The sequence below is a fragment of the Temnothorax nylanderi genome, unplaced genomic scaffold (genome assembly GCF_030848795.1).
Source record: "Temnothorax nylanderi isolate EJ_2023f unplaced genomic scaffold, tnyl_v1.0 TNYL_tig0007_pilon, whole genome shotgun sequence".
NCBI classification, from domain to species: domain Eukaryota; kingdom Metazoa; phylum Arthropoda; class Insecta; order Hymenoptera; family Formicidae; genus Temnothorax; species Temnothorax nylanderi.
In genome coordinates, this window is record NW_027249069.1 from 2,751,356 (window position 1) to 2,775,262 (window position 23,907).

A 23,907-nucleotide genomic window follows, 5' to 3' on the forward strand; every position below is an offset into this window, starting at 1 on the left:
ATACTCTATCTGACATCCGGTATTTAATTATATCTCCTTGGAGTAAAGCTGCTCTCTAAGGAAAAGCGTCTTACGGAGTATCGAACACCAATGAACGTGCTAAGACGTTTCCGACTTCCATAACAACGTCTGGCGAATTCACGCGCTATCACCCACGCGAAACCCACCTGTGCCATTTGACATTTTCACATCGTTACATTGGAATTGTATTAAGACGCGCTCTGTGACATCGCGCCGCGCGTGTGTCGCGTAAATCGTTGATCTCGAAGTCACAGACGAGATAGCCGTTTAGTCGGGCGAGATCGAGGATGGCGGGGTATAGACGGCAATTAAGAGAGGATTACGCTATAGGGGAGAGATTTTGTGGCCTCCGCGAAGCCTTCTTCCAGGACATTGGCTCCCGTTTTGTCCCTTAACAAGGTCTCCGCTAAATTCGCCGTTTCGGCGTCGAGGGATCGATACACTTTTCTCAGCGATGCATAAAGTTTCCCGCCGACAATGTGGGGCGGGGGGGGGGGGGGAACATTGGAGAAGAACGCGGACAACATTGGACTCGGACACAGGGGGTACGAGAGGACGGAATTGCTACTGAGGTTCGCAGCGTCATATGTAAGGTGCCTCGGGCTAAATATTGATTTCTATTTTAACTCGCAAAAGACGTAAAAGACTCCTTTCTACACGTAAACAATCGCGCGGAGTGTGTTTTACAAATTGTAAACGTAACATCACGCTCTGATATTCCGTCAACAAAATGAATTTAGTTATTAGACGATTGAACACGATGGCGAGAATATACATTTACAGAAAATTGATTACATAGGCGCTAATTAAGCGAAGAGCTGCATTAGGATAAAAGAAAAATATGAATCGTTATCATAATTGTCTCAGTAAATGCAATATATTACTGTTTTCTATTTTCTAATTATAATAAGAGAATCTAATGAACGCAGTTGCAGTTGGTCGAAGGCATGTCCTAGGTACGAACCTATGTGTGTTATAAGCCTTGTGTTTGCGGTGGCTGTTAGCCCTTAGCATTCAGCTTCCGTTGAACGACATGAATTTCTTGAGCACGTTCGTTAAACGATTACACCGTCGCGACGCACGTAGAATATGGCGGGGAGTCTCGTGTCTCGTGGGCAATAAACGATATTTTCATGTCGGCGCAGACGGGTACAAATGGCAGCGGGTATACGCGACGTCGCGCAAGAAACGTCGCGCGAGATAAACAGACCTCCTTTTATTTGCGCCGGCCGATTTTATGCCGGACCGCGCAATCTTTTCGCACATTTTAGCCCGGCCACTAACAAGTTACGACCACCGACGGCGGACGAGCGGCGAAAGGAAATTGGGCAGGAAACCCCGCCGGGATAAATTTGCGCATCCGCCTTGTGTACCGCGTAATTGAGAGATTATCCACCGCAAACACACGATGATTGACTAATTTTCATTATCTCGATCGATACGTTCGTGTACGCTCGTGCCACTATAATTTTGATGATTATTGGGATTTGCCCGTATATACAAAAGGGAGATTTTGTTTGAGACTTGTTTGTTTACCCTCAAGTAAACTTTATTATACTTACGAATTATACATTTGTTACATTTACTGCCTGCCGTAAAATTCAGTTTATGTAGTATAATCGCGACTAAGTGAATACAAACATCAATACGATTCTCGATTTAATATAATCTTTATATGCACGAAACATATATGACGCTATAAATTTCCTGAGATAAAAAATGAGATTTTGTTTTCAACAAATTAATGTAACTGTCCATCCTTAAATAGAATGGCGTGATTAAAATCTGTGGCAGGAAATGTACGCGATACACTTTTTCAATAAAATTAAAAATGGTCGCTTGGAAGTCACGGTGGAAAAAATGATAAAGCACAAATTTACGTTAACTTTGCGAAAAAAAACTGTCATAAAGTGAAGTTCAGAGAAACGTTTTAAAGCCTGGAGCCTCGGCTTTTAAATTCCACCAAGTTTTTTCTCGATGAAGCTTCTACTTCGAGCGACCCCATTTTCGCGATTCAAAATAATCCTTTAATTTTGACGAGAAGTGCATCTTATTTAACAGAAGAAATATAAACGTCGAATTTTTTTCCACTGTGCGCGTGACTTGAATTAAAAATGTCAAAATAATTAAATTGATTTCTTATCGAGTAAAAAATCGGACGAGAAGATTAAATACATCGCCTGATCCTCTGGAGAGTTAATTAACTGCCGGATAAAGAGGTGGATCAAGTGGACAACGCGCAGCAGCGTTGTAGTGTAATTTATTTTAAGAGACGGATTATCTACGCATAGTCTCTCTTTTGCGTAATCTCACAATCAGTAAAGGGGGTCTCTCTTTTTAAAGAAGTTTTCCTACGGCGTATAAATCGCAAGATACAGGCACGTTCTCTCGCACCCTCTTCTCATGAATACACACCACCACCATTATATGCCTTGCATTTATTTCTGAAGTTTAATAACGGTAGAACCATTTGAATCAGGAGAGAGAGAATTTATACGGATGGAAGATGAGACCGTCGCGAGATACCCGAGTGTTCGAGGATCGATCCGATTCTGCGGTTTCCGTAGATGGCGAAAGAAAAGGGACGTATTACACGTTTATTCACGATACGGCAGCTGCGCTACGCAATACATTTACGATATACATATATATATATATATGCATATTTCATGATGAAAAACACAAAAAGTTGGCTATTATTGCGAGATTCTGATAAGTGCAGACCGTTCGGTATAATCGAAAAACTTTACTCGTTATCGCGAGCCACGATTCTCATAATCGTTTTTATTTGCAAAGATTTTCGATCTTTTGTTTTTCTTCTTTAGCCAGCCTCAGCAGCCCTTCTCGCTTCGCGCATATCTCTCATTAAATATGAATAACTTATGCATATGAATCCGTCGGGTAAAAGCGAATACGTCAAACGTCATTCTGACATCCTTAACGAATAGTTTATATGCACGATATTATATAATAACTGAAAATCTTTTTTCTTTTTAATAAATTTTTCACCATTTTTGAAGCATATATAATACCGAAATAAATTACATCGCGAAAAATGAATACACAATGGCGTTTTATCATGTTAATAAATGTTAACAACATAATTTACAATCTGTCGTGATCAAAAACTCGTTTTTAAACTATGAAATATTTTTTAATAACATCTACATAATGGATAATGATCAGCACGTTGTTCCACGTTGTTCCGAGCTCGATCGTAATAGTTATGTAAAATTAATTGCCCCTCGAGGTGTAACCGTGAGTTATTGTATCAGATCCGAATGCGCACAAATCAGTTCTTTATAATTCTCGCAAGCCACAGCTCACAGCTGTATTTAACACGCAGTAGATAACGCACGCAGACTGCGCTTGATCCGCTCTGGATATATTTAATGAAATGTCTTTGAGCCTGAGCGATAATTAACTTATCCTCGGTCCACCACGAGCACAGAACTCGATAGGATTAAGCCAGAAGTAATAGCGGCTCGTAAACGCGGGCTTCCAACCGTCGTCGCCAGGTGCATGATGTACATTTACACGTACGAATCAATCTTTACTTGTAGCCTCATACAAATACGTATTTCCAATTTTCCTAATGAATTCAATAAACGTATTTCGAACATTCGGATGATGATCAAATCGGTATTAAATTCAAAATTCTATTCCGGATGAATAAATTTAATACCATCCACATTGTATGATATCTCGACGGGATGCGATAGGATTAATCCGATATCATTCACAACTTGTAAGTATTGGCTTTCATCGGCTTTTGCAGGTCACGATACTTCAAAAAACCGGCATATCATATCGATTCTTGTTTGTAGCTTCCGTAAAAATTACGTTTTACAAGAGGTTTAATACATCCTCGATATCCAGAAAATATTTGTTTCCGATAAATGAGTTTATTATTACTCACCGTGTAAGATCTCGGGGCTTGACGAGAATTAACGCAGAATTATTAGTAGTTTTATAATTATTAGTTTTCTATCGGCTGCCGTGGAGATCGCGAGATCGCGATATGTTTCAAATATATCGATATTAATCCTTAACTTCCGACCTCCAAAAATTCGCGTATATTCAGTTTCAATTAACGCGCCCCTAATATCCAGACAATGTTCGAAGGGATTCATTGTTCTCTCCGTCCGCGTAACATATCGGAGGCACGACAGGATTAACCCGAAATTATTGGCAGCCCATAATTACTGGCTTTCGTTACCTGTTACAGATCATGACGCTGCGAACGCGCACGACCTTTTCGCCTATTAATCATCGCGCCCCGTACGTCATAATCGGTTCAGGTCGAGGTTCAGGTGCAATATCGCCTCGTCAGTGATTTCGTGCGGCCGCAGGTGTGCGTGCAGCTCGGACTCGCCCCCAATTCGTCCAATTTGGCGACGTCGTCGACCCAGGGGCCCGGGGAACCCTTCCTTCGGCGGGGATGCGAGGACCGTTGCGCCGCGCGATCAACGGCGATTCGAGCGCGTCGGGATGAGGTGGCGGCCGGACGACCGGCACCGGACGGACTTCCGAATTGGGACGAATAAGCTGCGCTCCGGCGATCGAACGCGGCCACTCGCCCCTTGAAGCGGCGGCGGCGGCGGTGGCTGCGGCACTCAACCCTCCCGAGGAGGACACCTCCCCCGAAAAACAACGACCTCGATCCTCGTTCTCGCGCCGCCATCGTTCCGGCGCGATCGATATATAGACGCTTCCGGGACGGAGAAACGCGCGGATCCCATGCATATGTATATATAGCCGTGCGTTAAAGTGTGCGAACAATCAGAGTCAAGGTCGAATCGGCCTTCCCGCTCCGCCAGACCGATATCTGAATCACGGACAGACGTAGTCGGAAATAGTGCGCTCGATATCGTCCCTCCGGTATATGCTATTCCTGGCTAAAACGAGCCAGGGTGTTATTGTCTCTGATTGGCAGTAACCGAGAGCTAAGATCGAGCTTTAGCCTCGCTCCATTCCTCACTCTCTCTGTCTCTCTCGTTTGAAACTTTGAAGCGGATATACCGCGATTGCGATGTGAACATTGTGCGAGCAACGATCTTTCTGCGGGAATGGAGATATCGGAAATGGAATTCGGTTTACGAGTGGTATAAGTGGACGCGATCGTAAAATATAAAATTTAATGGTCGACCGCCCGGCACGTGAACGTGAACGTTCTGTGAACAGAAGCGTTTCTAACAAGGGAAGAGTATCGGAGATAGAGAATCGAATTTACGAGTGGAAAACGATATAAACGTCGGTGTCGGGAATACAAAATTCGCCGAGCAAGTTCAACGAGCTCAAAAGATCGCTGTGACCGCGAGAATATTTCTATTCGTTAGACACTAAACTGCTGGAATGGAATTTGGTTTTGAACTTTGGACGCTCCACCACACGCTCGACCAATAAAGTTTCATAACTGTCAACGCCGTCGGATTAGCTCTATAATGGTGGAAAATTAAAACGTGTGTCGCGTATTATCGGACAGCGGACGCGACGCAAACTATGATAGAAGAACGCTGAAATTATTTAATCTCGCAAATTGACGATATTGAATGTCGCGGCAAGACCACGGACAAAAAAAAATTCGCGGATGGAAATAACGGTGCAACTGTTGCTGCCATAAATTAGGTCAATGTTTCAGAATCTCTTGTTCAATCTCCGCGTGCGAAGCGCGCTAACGCGGCATTAAACTCGACTCGGGGGGGGAAGGCTAAAAACTGGTGTGACGCAGTGTTTTTCCCCGCGGCGACGGCGACGGCGACGGTGCGACAAAATGTGTAAGCGCGGAAGTGGTTTGCACGCTATTCATTTTGAGAGGAAACGTTTTAACCACTCTGCGCGGTGGAGCATTTTATTAAGAAAGAGGCGTGACGTGCGGAGATGTCAACCCGAAGAATCGAGAGTTCAGTCGCGTGTAGCGCTTTACAGGTATGTGGACTTGCGCTTTGTTCCGAAATAAAATCCACCGCCGACCCCGAAACACGAATTTTTCACGAGAAGCACCTCACGAAGCTGAGACTCCTCGAAGAAAATATAAAAAGTTACGAGAAAGTTTTAACGGTAGCTAAACACCAAACGGTATACACAAGCACCAATATCAATTCTTAATTTTTCAGCACGTCGCTACTCTAACGTTAAAAGTTTCTAACTTCTATTTTTTAAATCTTTTAATTTTTAAATTATAACTTCTGCGCGTTAAAAAATATATTTAATCGTTAAATTTTAGCGTTCCCCAGGCCGATATAATACCGAAACTCCTAAATGTCCAGTGTTATTTTAGCGATATATCAACACCAAGTCCAAAGTTATATACACAGAACTAAGGTACAACATTTGACCCGATTTTCCAACTTGCAACCGCAACGACTGGGATCGGCGAACCTTGTTTGTCCTCGCCTCTTTGACAACATTCGGGACTAATCTTCCACTTCTTAAGGGATTAAAGATACTTCTTCTCGAAAAGGCCACTGCGTATAAAGAAACAAAAAACGGATAAAGTTTATTAACACCTCGGGAAACGTAATGATGTTAAAATGAGGAGTATATACATGGATTATGCAAAAATAAAGAATCGATAACAAAAAAGCATTTAGATTACTTGTTGCAAATTTTGATCAATATTTTAAGATTCTTGCATTTGGTTATCTCTGGCATTTTCCTGTGCGAAATTCTTCCGTAGACAAACACGTAAGAAATTTTATTCGTTTAAAATACAATTTTGCATCAACGCCAAATAAACCGTGCTTGATGCCGCAACAATTTATTTCCGAATCGTTGGGAAGTCGCGCGACAATGCAGCTGATGTTAAATTCCTCAAGTCCACTAATTTACCGTGCTCTATGCCATAGCAGATTCATCACCTGTTGATCTCATTCTTTCTGTATTTGACGCGAATTGGATCGGATTCAATGTGTCAACCTAACCGCGTCAGTCTTCGCGATTTACGATCCGACAGGAATTAAGTGATCGAGTAGTGCAAACGTTGCTTTAGGCGAACGCTACCACGCCGTACAACTTTGATCAAAATTACGGTGCACTAATGATAAATTGAAGAATTTCTCTTGTAAAGACCGTGTGTATAAGCAGTAGCGATGTTTCTAAAAATAAACTTAAAAGATTAAAACCTCTCGTTGGAAAGAAAAACATGTGAAAAAGAAAAATTACGGAACATATACGTAGAGAAATATAAACTGAAATATGTGTACGTTTAAAATTGTAATTAATTTAAGATAATAATTAATTTGTATTATTATCTATTTACTTAATATTATTTAATTATATTATTAATACAATTACTCATTATTATTTCATACACGTAACATTTCTTATTAACACAACTTATTAAAGAAGTGCCGTACTTTTACTTAAAAGAAAATTTTTTCATCTTTTTACATAAAACATTATATTTAATTATAAAATTTAATTAGAAATTAAATTATCACAAATGTTATCAAGTTTACATTTCATTAAATAAATTAAATACACGCGATCGATAAGAACTAATTGCGCTAAATTTCACGTAAAGCATAACACAATTAGAGGAATAATCTAAATTCGATGATAAGCGCGTACGACATATTGATCTGTATGAAAAGGTGTAAAAAGAAGATACAGAAAGAAATAATAGAATTATCAGATCGCGAACGTGAACTTCTAGCTTCCATGCAATATTAAGAATCTTCCACAATGAAGAAATAGAGTGAACTCTCTCTCTCTCTCTCTCTCTCTCTCTATATATATATGTATATAATAGAATCGATCACCTCGCATATGATATAATGCGATTCCAATTTAGCGTCATTATGAAATAATGAGTGACGTATCGAATTACGTAAAGTATCGATGCACACGGCAGATATTATATCGAGAAAGATTAAATTAAGACGATAATACATTTTTAACGCTTTTTCTTATAATTGCTTTATCCAGAAAAATCGGACTATTTAATTAAAAATCTGTCATTCGATTATTCGCAATTACATCTATATATGTACCTACACAATATATCTCTCGTCTCGAATACTTTAATGGAGACAAATATACAAGGGAATAAAGATGAGTTTGACGATGAGTCTGCTGAAACGAAAATAATCATTCCTGCAGTGAATGGCCCCGGAATGTTTTAGGATCCTACTTCTCGATTCTGATCATCGTAAAGTAACATCGCGATGTTTTGACGTACGGCCATAAAATTCAGGAGGTCGTCGCGCCATTTTCATTCAAAATTGACGTTTTCCATATCTTTCTGTCTTTCCCGCGCATTTTACGGCACGTTTCCAATTTAGGATGTTGAATTATGATAATCCCGCGTGTCTCTCGGGTGTCGTCGAGAACGTCGAGCTGCTCGCAGGAAATCGTTACGAGTATTCATCAGGGATCGATGCATCCGATTCAATGCATCTATCGATGACGGTTCTCGACGCGCGCTCGAAACTTGTTCAGGCTGTGTAAACAGGAGAATCATCCTCTCGAAGTGCCCCATAGATGTTAGAGCGAATTTCTCTCGTTAATTGGCGCGTTACCGTTATTGGCATTTAAACCGCGCTAATGAGAAGGGGAGAGAAAGACAGAGAGAGAGAGAGAGAGAATACGAATCTTGAGCATCACAGTGCGACGATTTTCTTTAATCATTACAGAGTGCATCGACGGTAAATAACACGGCATTACGTGTCTTGTTAATTACATCACGGCAATTTTCCCGACATAACAAGCTCGTAATCGATCATAAATGTCCGCGTAACGAGAAAACGAGACCAATACTTGATGTTGTCTGTAACAAACTGGCACCGGATCGTCTCAGATGTCGTAGGTTGCAACCTCCGTGAAAGACGAACCCTTTGAGACGTGTTCCCGTGTTCCAATCGTGTTCCAGCGTGTCACGTTCCACGGCGAGAGGATTGCGTGAAAATGAATTATTCTCTATACGCTCGGCAGCGCGAGTGATACGAAAGTTAAGGTATTCGCGGAGACTTTTATAGACAGACTCAAAGTGGATTTGTCCCGGATCACATCCGAGGTCCGCGGGACAAAAGTCCGCGTCGATTCAGATACATGGAAAACGCGACTCGAGAAACGCTTACGTTCCTTTAAAGAAGGGACACAATCGGGAGAATGATATTCTTTCTATCAGAAAAATTCATCTATTTATTTCCGCCGTCGCGCATTCCATCGCCGCGAGAGTTCTCCATCGATATCCGGCCTGAGAGAAACCAATTTAATATCCCGACGCGGTGGATAAAGTACATCTTTCTTCTCTTCCAACGCGGAATAACGATAGTAATTATCATAGCCAATAACAGATACGGACGTGACAAGCGTCATAAAATTTTTCGCGGAGATTCGTGCCGCAAGAAATTCATTTCGGAATTTATTACGATGTAAATTCGTTATACATGTATTGCGTATTGTTATTTGTTTTGAAAAGACTATTGCAATTTATACTCTGAATTACATTTGTAACTCATTGACGCAACGTATCATATAATTATATGTGTTCAATATTGTATTGACCTAAATTAATTAAAGAGCTCGATATCACGTATTTTGCGCTCTCGTTTCAATCCCGTACGTATTGCTTAATCTGAGATAAAAGATATTACATGTTTGTTGCGTTCTTCATAAATATATGGTTATAAAATTATCAATTGACGCATTGACGAAGTCGTGAATGACGTCGCGAATATTAACAACGAACCGCGGGTGCAGGAAACTTCAAACCGACGAAACAATCCTGTTTCCAATTCATGTCCTCTCTTCCTGGAAATCCACGGGGAGAGAGAAGTCACGTGCGCGAGCGGCATTCAATTTTGTAGTGATGACGTTACAGAAAGCTAGCGATGGAAAACGCAATTATGCGCAAATCTACTTACGCCGCGCGCAAAGCGGAATCTGGAGCGTTATCCAAAAGCGTTAAGGGAGACGAATGCGCGTCCAGGATATACCCTATTCATTATCGAGATAATGAATAGGGAGAAATCGAACCAGCAATCAACCGCGCTCGATAATCACGCTAAACGGAATTAACCCGATAAGCATCATAAGTTCACGCGTGGCCTGCTCTGTCGCGCATGTGTGCGTGTGTGTGTGTGTGTGTGTGTCAGGGGGTAACCGTTATCCAGTTATCATCATCAAAAGGATAGCTGTGCAAACAGAATTAGAATGCAATTTCTGTTTTCCCAGTAACCCTGTAAAAACTGTGTACCCTGCACTGTGTAGTTTTGATCGCGTACTAACGTTGTAAAAACTGTTAGTGTACAGGTTTTTTTTTTTACGGCGCGATAACGTTATAACAGTGTGTTTTCGATGAAACCGGGGCACCATCTCTGTTGTTCGACTTCGCGCGTATCAAAAAGGTTTTAAAGCCGATGGACTGATCGAAGGGCACGTACCTATATGACGAAGAGGAAATGACTCTTTTTCGGCTATTTTTCGCTTCGGCAATTTCCACAACATTGTGCGCGGTTTTTCCTTGTCAGCTTTATAAATTTTGTTACGCCGACAGCGTTTTAACTATTATATTTGTTGAATTATGAATTTTACGCTGGCATGCATAAGTTAAAAATAAATTATTTTGACATTCATCAAACGACAACGACAATTCGAGCTTTCACACTTTATGAAGTATGATAAATGATATAATTATAAACAGAAGTTCTAAAGTTTCTCTTTTATACACACGCTTTTATCTACTATCTTTTTTATCTGTTGCAAGTCTAAGCTGATTGAAATATTGTAGGCGAGACCGAGAGGAAAAGTGGAATATTCGGCGAATCTGAAATATTCTATGCATTTTTATATTTTCTTTCGTCATTTTGAGCATATAAAAATATTACAAAGTTTCTGTTGTAGAGATAATGTTTCGTCGACTATACGGGACATTGTTTGCCTGTTGCTCGCAAAGTTACGGAAGTTCATATAACTTTGCTCGCAATTTTTCACGTTAGTATTCATCTCATCGCCAAACTCTGATTTTCCCCACACAAATAGGAGAGCAGACGCGCGAGTTGTTAGAAAAATCTCACCTCGTTGCTGGATTCAGTTGCGGCATTTCAAAGAGCTCTAATTACGCCACGGAGCTCCTTGTTCTTGCGGCATTAAAGGGAAGGGAAAAAACACGATCACGTGTTCCGTGGCAAACAAAGAGTCGTCCCGATTTCATTGGCTCGCGATATCTACTTTCAAGTCGTCTCACGCATTTTCTCGCGTATGCCGCGGACGGCTCGCTTCGCTAAAAATGTTTCTGCGAGGTCAAATGTGACTTAAAAAAATAAAAAGTGAAACTAATAACAATAAATTGACACATCGGTCGGTTACTGTAAATTTAATATTTTCATTATACATGAGAAGTTTATTATTATTATTGTTATTATTATTATTATTATATATTGATTAGAAAAAGTACATTTGTGTAAATAAAAACATATCTAATAATATTAGGTCTGTTCGTTTTCGCTGCACTTCTGAAACTAGTGCCAATAAGTTAGAATGAAAGAAAATATATTTGTTTCATTCTAACTTATTGCATTATGTCGCGCTAGTTCAGAAGTGCAGCGGAAACGAACAGGCCTTATTATCAATGGTAAAACTCAGCTATAAAGTGTTTTATAACGTGATCTAAAACAAAGACATCGCGCCAGAAATCAATGCCATTATGAAGCAACTTTGAAAGAATCTTTCGAGTCCCCGATGCGAAAAAGATTTAGCCTTGTTGTGTACGTCGAAATAGGTCACGTTTATTACGTATTCCGCAGGCGAGGGTGAATCGACGGAACAGAGCGTTCTCCCGCCGTTCCCCGCCGCGGTGGCAGTGACATCGTGGTCGGCAGGGTCCAGGGGCCCATGGCCGGGAACTGTTTTCGCCGGTTCTGGTGGTGGCTCCCGATCGCGATCCTATCCGGGTGCTTTCCCCCCGCAGTCGAAGCCGGTATCTCGTGCACGTCCACCTACCCCTCGGAGACAGCGCGTGACGTGCGGCCCCGGCCCGACGCGGACGTGATAATCTTCCTGGGCGAGAGATGCGACGGGGAGATCAACGTCACCGAGATACAGGATCACTTGGAGCGCGATCTAGCCGGCGAGCACTCGATCAGCGTGATGCCGAGATCCGGTGAGTATATATATATATATTACTTGTGTGTGCCGGGGATACTTTATCCGATGATACTACTTATTCAATAATTCGGCGAGGCGTCACTGAAGAGCCGTGCGAGTACTGCAAATTTTATACGCGATACACGATATTGGAAAAGTACAGTTTGAATATTTTATGTAATTACCAGTTGATATACACGTGATGTACGCGCGACTAGAAAATTTTGTCTGAACGTGTAAAACGGACATTAAAAATTTACAAGCGCGCGGCCGATGGTATTTAATGACGCGATATAATTAATTATACAATACAGGGGGATTACATGTGCGAAAGACGATAAATCTGAAACATACCTCGCAACACCGTAATCTCGAATACATTAATTAATTCGAGGGCTATTTCTCTCACCCGAGTAATTAATTATAATAATTATACCCGCGCTTATGCGTTATTCGCTGCATGCCAGAGGTGCAATGTTAAATTTTAACGTAACGTTTCGCTCCTCCCCCGTCGAGAGCAATGGTATTACGCAATACGCATATATTCGCAAATACATAGATTATAGAGCGTAATATAATCATTCGCGCCCTTCCGTAACACGTTATCAAGCCGGCCCTAAATTTACACGTCCATGAATCACGCGACGTCCAATAATCCCATTACGTATTCAAATCGAAACTCGGCCGGCTATGCCGATTGCCGGTTCGACGGTTCGACGTTCGACGTAAGTGCCGGGCTGGCGAGAACCGCTGGAGAGATTCTGGAGAAAGAGTCCAGCTCTCGAGAGAGCGCGACGCGTTTGCCGTTTGTAGACGGCGAACGCGTCTCGCGGAAATGACGTAGCAAACTGGAGTACCGTGTACCGTCGACGATGCGACCGGAATATAATGCGATTCGCGTGGCACGAAGTTGATACGCCGAGCTCGAGAACGGCTCTCAGGCGCGACTCCCCGCAGTCCCCGCAGTCCCCGCCGCAAACCCGATTCTCCCGCGAGACTGGCGAGAGTGGCCGCGAGAGATGAGCATTCAGGAAGCGCGGCTAATAGCGTCTCCGCCGTATTGTTTGCGGCGTTTGCACCGTTGTATCTTGCGCCAATGATCGCCAACGGTCGCGTACACGTATCTCTCGCGCGCGGAGTGATACGTACGCGCGTCTGGGTCTGAATAGAATCGTGGGATTCGACGTTGTTGAGTGCCGGCTGTAACGAGCGGAGGGCACGAGAGCGTAAGTATATCGGTGACTGTCTCCATCCCGGGATGGAGGAGGATAGCGAGTTTATCGGAATCGATAGCCGACCCAATGAAAATTGCGCCATTAAATCAGTGCATCATATCCGCTCTCGCCATCCTGTAACTGTACCTAACTTGTAACCTGTAACACGTCCTTCGGATGGTAACAAGTAGTCGGAGACAGTGGAAGACAGTGGAAGATCGCCCGGGCCGGTCGCCGAAATCTCCGATCGTCGTCGCTCTAAATGGGAACTAAATGGTCCGATTAACTATATTTCCAGAGACGTGTGAGACGGAAACCGGGGGCCTCGGCGCGCTGATCCAAGCTCTCGGTGAGAGCAAGACGAAGGCGGTGATAGCCGCGCTCGACAGCTCGATCTGCGAGGTCGCCGCCAAACTCGCGCATCTTGGGAATAAACCGCTGCTAACTTGGACTTGTCCGCTGGTGAGTGTTATCGTTTACTCCGCGGACGGTCTTCGCAGTTTACACAGTTATCGGAGCTGTCGAACAGCAATTAAGGTACATTTCCCGGTATCTCGAGAGACACAGCTGGGTCTTGCGAAAATACTCCATATAAAACAAAGCTGTTATACAATACAGCTCTTTCTCTTAAAAGAAAAATAGCGGAGAGAGAAAGATCTAGAATTTTACGTCGGAGTAATTAAACGTTACGTTCCTCGGGTATGTCCTGACTGTTGTTGACTTGTATCACTAGTATCACTTGAAAACCTTCTCCGTGGATATTTTGACTGTTATTATTTTTTATACCAATCAATAAAACTATTTTATACATTTTAGAAATTAATTTTTTGAGTGTGACATTTATGATACATATTGACGTACGTGTCGCTTTGTTTAGATTAAAATGATTAAATCAATGCGAATATTTTTTTACGCAGATTCCGACACGTGTTTTTCGGGATGCCCGATATCATACCTTGATAGGATGTTGTTATTAGTAAATAAATATATCGCGCTCTTCTATGGAATAATAAATATGAAAGTGTAAAATAATAAAGACTGCGCCGCGTCGGACGTGCAAACGAAAGGAGATATCAAAATGCACGCGGTATGTTTATTGCCGGGTGCGTTTGTAGCAAACCGTGAAATACGGCGCGACGTTATTTAGCCCGTTGCATTTCTTCCCGGCGAGCAAAAGTTAAAATGATGAAAATTTGTGCGCTCGTAAATAATTATATACAACGTGATATCGCCGACTGGAAATTGGAGTGGCTGTAAATTTCGCCTCGGTCTCTGTACGCAATTGATTCTACTGGAAGAAGCAATTTTAATTTTAATAACCGACTTGCGAGCATCGGTTGAATCGAACCGGATAAATGGTTATTTCCCGTTATTTAGTTTTCTAATTGGTGCGCGTCCAATTATGGACATTTCCGATGCAAGCGGCAAACTCGCAGTATACTCCATCAGGTGCCTGAGTGAGGCAATAAATATAGAGCTTCGTCAAATTTCCTTTGATTCATCCGTGAACTTTGTCATCGGCACAATTCGCTTGAGCGAAACAAATCGCCGCCTCCGCGAAAAAGCTTTTTATCCCGCTCGTAGATATTTCACACGTCCCCCAAGACGACAGTTATGTCATCGTTTCAGCGAATTCAACACTTTCGGGTATTCCTTGACTTGCCTAAAAGGAAATTGAATTTCACAATGCCGTTATATTTAACTTTTAACCTTTGTCCGAAGCAGTTTTTAACGAAAAAGAAGCGAAAAATCGTTTCAAAATGATAACATTGCAGAATATAAATGCTATAAAAAATGTTGTGGATTTTATTTTACTATGAAAAAACGCAAATAAACCATACGCACATCTGTTATTGCTTTGGAAAAGTTATGTGCACAAAAATAAATATCCTGAAAAATTTTTACAAATATTTCTCCGTAAAACAATTTCGTTCGTCGGATAGTATTGATTTCAAATAGAAGCACCGTAGACCGAACCGAAAATAAAACGTCTCGAGTAGCGCCTCGTTAAAATTTGAGATCGCGAATATCGATAACTTGTGTTCCAGAGAGATTTAAAGGAAAGGGATCTATCCTCGATCATTAGGCTCTCTCCGTCATTACCGTCAATGGCTAATGCCGTAGCGGAAATATTCCTGCACTTGCAGTGGAAGTCCGCGGATGTTATCAGTATAGGTAAGTCCTCCAAAAACACTTACGTATATATGTATAATTACTCTAGATAAATTCTATTGAGTGAATAGCATTAGCTATAACAAATAAAATATTACCTATTTCAATTTTTGTTTTATTCTAATGTTTTTTTTATCATCAACATACAATATTTTTTCATTATCCATCCAATTTAAATTATTTCAAAACTAAAATTTTACAAAATAGAAGATAAATAAAAAGTGACTTTTAAGATATAAAATAAATACAAAAATATAAACTATTTCAATGTTCTTAAAAATATAATTTGTAAAAGATAAAATTTTTTATAGAGATTGCAAATATGTGTATTCAGTAAACACCAATTAACAGTAGCATTATATCAATACTATAATTTCCTACGCAATAATAAAACTGTTATATGAAACAGTATACTTATATTGTTGAGTGAGAAATTATAATATTTTAATGTCACTATTAGTTGGTGTCTACCGAGTAAGTTATGCTAAGAGCTCTTGGTTCGTCAGTACAATCATATCAATCGCCATAACTTGTTCAAAACATGACGGCAGTTCTCTTTTCGCTTCTCTCCCATAAAAGAATGCTGTGAAATTTAATCTAAATATATTCTGCATTTCCAACAAAAATATAGATACTTCGTGACAGCTGATTAAAACTTAGTTAATTCACGTCTTTAATTGTTAATTCACGACTCAGCTTGAGAATTACGTAATGTATTTTGCAACTCGGCTCCGTCAAACGTTGCGAGAGAGGAAGAGAGAGAGAGAGAGAGAGAGAGAGAGAGAGAGAGAGAGAGAGAGAGAGAGAGAGAGAGAGAGAGAGAGAGAGAGAGAGAGAGAGAGAGAGAGAGAGAGAGAGAGAGATGCGCGATGCAAAAAAGCTCATTTATTCCAACGTGCGCCGCACGAGAAAATTACGTATGACTTTTTGCCCCCTGACGTCACAGCCCAATTTCGTTCAGTCGAGCCAGAGTTTAGGGATTAAATCGCGAATAACAATGCGAAAGGATCTGGGACAATAATGACCGATAACAACCGAGGACATTCGGAACCGAAACCGACTGTCCGACCTGTCCATTAAAACGCGATGCGCGACCCGCGCGTTGAATTTTAATGCGCATTAGAGAGATATGGATTAATGCCGTAGATCGCGAACCGTGGTCCAGCCTGGACCGTGCTGTGATCAATGCGTTCCGAAGGATCGGCGTCGCCCTGCGGTACCACCTCATTCTACCCCATCGCGCCACCCTCGAGCAGATCCGCAGGATTCTGAGGTCCGTGCACAGCGTCTCCCGTCGTGGTAAGTAATGCACGATTAATCCCATTATACGAGAAACTCGCGAGTATTACTCGGCACTCACAGCCCCCGGCTCCGAAGTCTCCGCGTGTGTGTGTGTGTGTGTGTGTCTCTGTCTCTGCTGGAGTAACTACCGAAACTATCGGATTGAGGATTAAACGGCGTGAGGCGACGCGCGCCTTCGTCCTGAACACGAATGGCGCGTACACGCGTCCCCCTCGTCCTTTCGTCCTGAAATCCCTTCGTGATCGAGGACGTTTATACAGTTCTAATGCCCTACGACTCGCGCGAGTCACAGTTTGATGGCGATGCCATCAGCTCTGAACTATTCCAGATGGTGTTCGCGAACTTAATCCTTTAATTACGTTCCGTCGTTGCGAATTTACATAGGGTGTCTCGGAACCCTTCGACTTTAACTCAATTTAATCCTATTTAGGGCCGATTTCCTTTCTTCCTTAATACACGTCGAAGTATCAAAAGGTGTCTTTCAATATTAACCAGCAATCTTTTGCAGGAAAGTAACAACATTTTATTTTCCGAGAGACGAGTATCGTCAAAGGAGGAGGGAAATCCGTCGTTAAAATAAACATGCAGATTTATTACATTTCTGCAGAGTAAATTAATCCGCTTGAAAAATATTGCTCAAGACTAACTGAAGTAAAATAAACATAGCCGTCGCAATATAGACAGGTGCGAGTTTATTGCTGTTTATATGCTCTTTGAGAAATGGAATCTAAGTGGAAATCTATTTCTGAATCTCTTTACAAATATTTTATGCGCTTTATATGGGGCTTAAGATAGCTCAGCAAGCGCAATTTCCAGCGAGTAGAAGTAAATAGACAAGAAGATTGCTCTCGCTAGTACGTGGTGTGCGTTTATGGAGGGTCGTGAAGTTAACAATGTCTTTTTAAATGTTTCGCCGTACATAAAAGACGTCGCGGGACTTAGCTCGGCTGCTGAGCCAGGTTTAGCGGCGATAAAACCCACCTGTGCGGCCAATCTGCAGGTCTTCCAACTGCTATATGTATGAGAGAAGAGAGAACGCTTATGAGCCATCCGAGGACCGTTACGAGAAATTGAAATTTCGTCGCAATTTTTTTTTGTAAATTTTTCGCATCGCACCGATCGCCACGTAATAACCGCGCGTTTCAGCATCTCCGCAGAAGCGGGGTTAACTTAGTTAACAACAATTTACGACGCCCGGCGGTGTACTCGGGATTGCAAATGAATCGAGTAATGGCACGACGACGACGTGAACTTTCTAGGAGGGTTCGCCTCAAGCGAAACGTATATCTTAATATGAGATATGACGTAGTCAAATAAGCTCGTTTTAATTAATTTCAGCCTTATGAATGAACGGTTCGCTTCGCGTTTCACTGAGATAAGCGCAATCTGCCGCGTTTACGCAAATGTAAAGGACACGAAATGGCTTTTCCTACGTACGAGTGGGTCTTGCCCACTCAGTTATTGCGTCCAGAATCCGTTTTGTCGTCGGAATATACATTTCAGAGTTTACGATTGTATTCTACGACGGAAAGGTGGCGTCTCTTTGTTTCTCTTTTTTTCCTGCAGCTAATTAATATTAATTAAGCTAATATTAATTAGTCTTACGTAGTACTTTATCTTCAGCATTTCCTATAATATTTTAATTAAAATCCCCGGCTTTAAAGTTCTTCTGAAAAGGTTATAGAGATATATACGGCTATAAATTCAATCTCCACTCGATTGGTCATTCCCTGGTCGTTAGCTAATACATCATTTTCTACGATTTATCCTTTTTTTCTCTGTGCCCTTTTTCCGTTCGTCCTTTTACTCTCCTATTTATTCGTGCACATACATTCATATAGTACAGAATATTGCGAATCATACCTAGGGGCTATATGATGGATGACGTAAAACTATAGCAAAAAGGATGAATTTTACTATTTACTTTGAAGACTTCCTCGTTTCTCGTGTCAATTAAACATATATTTTGACTTTTCAAATATTATTTTTATAGAAAACCAATAACTCATCGGAAATATTTCGAATTTTTATTGAATATTTTGCTTTATTCAATTAGATATATGAATACTAAACACGCTATTTTGGCGATCATTTCTAAGAGAGATATATATAGCAGTTACTATCTAATCCCTTAATGCCAGGACTAAGCATGTAGAACAAACTTACTAATACATTAAGTTTGGTTTATTAACATGAATAAACTATGATAGATATTGCTTTGAATACAATTCCTATAATAAAATAATATTACATGTTGAATAACGTCATTCTGAATGATATCTTACAAAAAGGATTGTAAAAATAGATTTACCTTATCTTCTCTTTATCTATGATTACTAAATTACAAATCACTTAAAATCCAATAAGTAAATAATAACATCAAATAATAAATAATTCAATTATGATCTAAAATCGTCTATTCAGATCTCTCTTCGGTCCTTTATTCGTTTACCTTCATTTCATATTCCTCTTTATACTGTCACGCAAGTACAGTCACGCGAACTTGATCCTTCCTTTTCTTTTGCCAGTTATGGTGCTTTGTCTGCCGCTACTCGACGAGATGACGAACCGCGTTCTGATCGAGCTGAACGCCGCGTGGCAAACGCACATCCAGAATTCCGTCATCCTGATGATCCACACGGAGGATATCGACCTCTTCCTACCGAGAGACGACTCGCCGCCCACGTCACCCCCCACCGATCCGTCGACCTTGGCCCACTCCGCGATTACACAGTCTTCCAATTTTTCTACCTCGAATGTAACTCGCGCCGGCCCGTACACGACCCCGGAGAGAGACGAGAGAATGCGGAGGGTGCAGCAGACCTCGCGAAGATTCGCCCCGCCGAGGAATCTCAGCAGCACCACGATGGAGAATCTGCTTGTGGTCGCGCCACTCGATCAGAGGTAATCAATTATTAACGACGTTAACTCGGGGTCACTTTATCGATGTAAGTAGTTGCGGGTTTGAGACATTCTAGACCCGCGCGGAATAATGCAGCTTCTTCATGAAATATAAAATTATACTCTTAGACAGAATATAAAATTAATTAACAAAGATATAGATTATTCAGTTATAAACGTTCTTATTACAAATTTTATATAAATGATAAAATCTATTCTAATTTTGTTACTGATTTCTTCAAGATCGATATAGATAATCATTACAATATTCATAGCTTTTCTTTTCACAGCCTGAAATCTGCCTTCGTTACATTAGTCTATAAGTAAACGATATACCGTTCGTGATGAATATTCTACGTCATAAATATGTATTTTTTTTCTAGAAATCGATATCAAGTATCAGTTAGGGCATCTTAAGTCTCAATTATTATTAATTATCGCGATTAAGTCATCCACAAATGTCGTAGTTAGCAAGAACGCAGCAACGGATCATGAATAATTCTGCAGTCACGTTGGCAAATTAATTAACGTCCTCAGAATTACGTAATTAATCACTTGTCCTTCTGAATACTTGTAGCTTATTTTCTTCGTATATACTTGACAAGAAGGGATATATAAGTACTAACGAGAGAAGATTTATAATGGCAAAAATTCCCCGTTACTCAGATCATCCTTCAAAGATAGAGTTTTGAAGATCCTCGAAATAACAGCAAAAAATATCAGCGTGTCGTAATGCAAGCAACAGCTTTCATCAGGAGTACGTATTTATAATATTTAAAAACATGTAGCTTTTTGGTCAAAAAGACCGTCATCGTATGAAGCATTTTTACTGCGTTTTGGGAAATTAACATTAATATATTAAAAATGTTATAAAACACGATAATAATGTTTAATTGTCTTTTAATTCGCAAATATCGACAATCTATTTAAGATGAATCATATTCTTAACCAAATTTGCATTAATTGTTTAACACAAATCTATGGAAATTCGACTGGAAATTCGACATAAATTGTCGGGGAGTCAGCTGAGAGGTTGACCTTAATCAAAGGGCTTCTCTTTGATTGAGGCAACAACGAGGCTACGTAATTACGAAATTCCATCGCCGCCGCCGCCGCCGTGCGGTGCGCACATGACGATCCCGAATTATAATACAAATCGTGTCTGTCGGATCATCGAGCCGAGTTAATTGTAGACGTCGATCCGTATAATTCGCTACGTGATTAACTCATGGGAAGTGGCCCCGCGGCGTCCTCGGCGCGGCGCGGCGGGGCGTCGCGACGCCGCGTCGCCTCCTCAAGAGACACTCCCGACGGTTTCTTACGCAGGTACGACGTGAGTAAGGTCCTCAACGGCACGCAGGATTACGCGACGCTGGCGTTGCTCGATCGACTGAATGAATCGCTGACTGTGCTAACGCGCGACAACAGCAGCCTCGACAGCCACAACAACAAGATATACACGTATGCCCTAATGAACTGGCGTGACGCCGGCTGGGAGCCGATCCTCACGGTGGTCGAGCGGCATCAGCAGCAGCTGATGGTCCAGCAGCTGACGCCGAGTGCGATGGCGTTTCTCAACATCGAGGCGCCCGATCTGCCGTCCTGCGACGTCGACGGCGATTGCCCGAGTGAGTTTTCAGAGGATATGATAATAGCACCCCCGCCGTCTGTCTCTTTACGTGACGATTTTATTGCGTAATTAATATGACATTAAAGGCAATAACACTTCAAATGGAAAATCGCGCTTGCGAACGGTGCAAACTAGTCTGCGGATGACGTGCAATTATTAATGCATAATTAACATCGTATATCTCGTGGAAGAGAAAGAATATATATATATTTATTGGGTTTTGTCTATAATGTGCGCGATGCTCGTGCGATCGCGTCGCGCTACGATCAGAGAGGGTATTGTCAAAAATAGGATAGGATAATTGCGGAATGGGGAAAAGGTGCGAAGGAAGGGTCCTCCCTTTGTACCTTTCCGATCGGGATCGATAGGCAGCTCCCTCGATTCCGAAAATATCGCCCGATAACGCCGTAATGAGGTAATGCAGTGCATTAATTATTTAACAGATGGCTTGGCCGACATGTCTTTCCGTTCCACACATATCGTAGCTATTATTCTTGGGTCGCTGCTGTTCACCTTTGTCGCCATTGCCGTCGCAATTATAATCCGGTGAGCGATCACTTTATCACGTTATACATCATATCGTTTATAGTCTGTAGCCAAACCGAAGAAAGTGACATGCGTCAACGCTTCCATTGCCCCCTAATCGCCAGAAATACTTCTTCTTTATTTCTGTTGAACATATTTACAATTTTAGAATCAATATCAGGTTTTCATGGATATGTTCCTGAGTTATATTAAATTGATTAGCATTATTTTTATTTTTAATTGAAATAATAACTAGAAAACAAACAAGTGACAATAAATTTTAATATATTTTGATAAATGATAAAGCATTTGTTGATAAATAGTATACATTGTAAACAAAAGATACAATTTAACATAGATTTAAATTAATTACGCTACATAATTTTAATATACAGAAAATATGACACAAAGCTATTTTATTCTGAAATTTTTAACATTTAAGGAAGCGTTTATTTACAAAGTAGACATAATTTATAAAGTTCTCAGACCCTTGTGATTCTTAATAAGCAGAGACTTTGTGTTGGATACATTGACAATTTATTGCAGGAAGCGGCTGCTTAAGAAAAGGATGTCCAAGGGCCCGTACAAAATCATTTTAACGACGTCGGACTTCGTTTTTCCTCAAGTGCCTCCAGTAGATTCAAGAACGGTGAGTGGAATTTCATTCAGAACATGACAGGGGCTTTTAATTCTTCCCTTTCAGCGCCGCCGATAGGATTATAAAGAATTCTTGCATAGAATTACTAAAATTATTAATGAAGCTACTTGGTTACTTCCTTCATCAATGTCTTTGATCGTTCCCCCGTGAAATATCCCGCGAATGGCGTGAAAGGAATTAATATCTCTCGCTAAACTCATCGGTGAGTTTACGTTGTAAAATTCCGTGTTCACTTTTTATTATACGTCGAAACAAAACCGTAATGCGACGTTTTATATGGCGGGAGCAATTTTTCACTGTCGCCGAGTCAGGATTGTGGACTCGTGTTAGCACTGCGGACGAACTTTTCTTTGCGGGGAAAAATTCTTCTTAATATGACGCAACGGAACGTTTCGTACGCGAGGGGCCGCTATGCTCTTGATAGGATATATTTCACGCGAGAGAACGGTCGCTGAGCTCCTAAATTATCAGTCTACGTGGTAGAAATAGCTGATAAAAGTGCTAAATGTCACCGTGACGCTAGTTCACTCGGCTTAATTGAACCGCCGAGCGAACTTTAACCGCTTCAGGCACCCCTATATGCTAGTATACTCGCGGACAGAAAGGTTGTCCGACTCTTATACCCGTATTCATACTATGAATACGGCTGTTAGTCGGACAACCTTTCTGTCCGCGAGTATACATATTAAATATCATGAATAGTCATCGTAATCTTCGTTTTAAAAAGTAATGTTTACGGCTCTTTTACGGTGCTCCATTCAACTGCATGCTTGACATAAAAGAATGATATAAACGCCGTATTTCCAGAATAAAATCTCTCCTTGAAGAAAGAAATTATTTATACACAAAGTAAAAATCTTCTAGAAAGAAATGTACATAAAAGAGAGATTTGTAAAGCACAAAACGACTACAATGAGTGCTTTTTGCATAGCTTGTTCATGCGTATAAGGTATTATATTAGCTTCAGTTTCTCCTTTCCCGCGTTTACAACCATTTTTATATCAAGGCTATCAGGTCGTAGCGAGGTCGAGCTTTTCCGGCAAACATTATGTACAACCATTCGATCCTATTACCTCGCATCGTACCCGTTCGAATATCCGCGGTGAAGTACACTTTAGCGCACACGGCGCGCGCGTGTTCTTAGGTAGACGAGGGCATCGAGGCGATGCTGTGCTGCTGGCTGCAGCAGCTGCAGGAGTTCGGCGGACCGGAAGTCGAGAAGCCGGATCTGCTCCAGCTCGGGAGCGTGAACTCGCTGAGGCCGTACCTGCAGGCCAGCGGCGGGAACATACCGCGGAACACCTTCTTCAAGGATCCACGCGCTAGATATAACGTGAGTTATGCACCTGGCAGTGCCAATTTAACAATCGCGTCCGGATACACCTCGCGTTCAC

General features: G+C 41.4%; 1 protein-coding gene across 4 annotated transcripts in view; it reads left to right on the forward strand.

Moving 5' to 3' along the window:
• Positions 1-23,907, forward strand: part of LOC139782079 (retinal guanylyl cyclase 2) — a 46,692-nt gene that overhangs the window by 8,721 nt on the left and 14,064 nt on the right. For 3 of the 4 annotated variants that reach the window (XR_011720793.1, XM_071721043.1, XM_071721028.1), the window contains exons 2-11: positions 4,250-5,949; positions 11,772-12,127; positions 13,624-13,787; positions 15,374-15,500; positions 16,644-16,796; positions 19,328-19,703; positions 21,027-21,328; positions 21,774-21,876; positions 22,402-22,504; positions 23,658-23,846. Coding sequence is in view for 3 of the 4 variants with exons in the window: in XM_071721043.1 (XP_071577144.1) it covers positions 11,860-12,127; positions 13,624-13,787; positions 15,374-15,500; positions 16,644-16,796; positions 19,328-19,703; positions 21,027-21,328; positions 21,774-21,876; positions 22,402-22,504; positions 23,658-23,846 (1,785 nt within the window). In the remaining variant the exon portion in view is untranslated. The remainder of the gene's footprint in view (positions 1-4,249; positions 5,950-11,771; positions 12,128-13,623; positions 13,788-15,373; positions 15,501-16,643; positions 16,797-19,327; positions 19,704-21,026; positions 21,329-21,773; positions 21,877-22,401; positions 22,505-23,657; positions 23,847-23,907) is intronic. The other variant, XM_071721035.1, reaches the window with a different exon arrangement.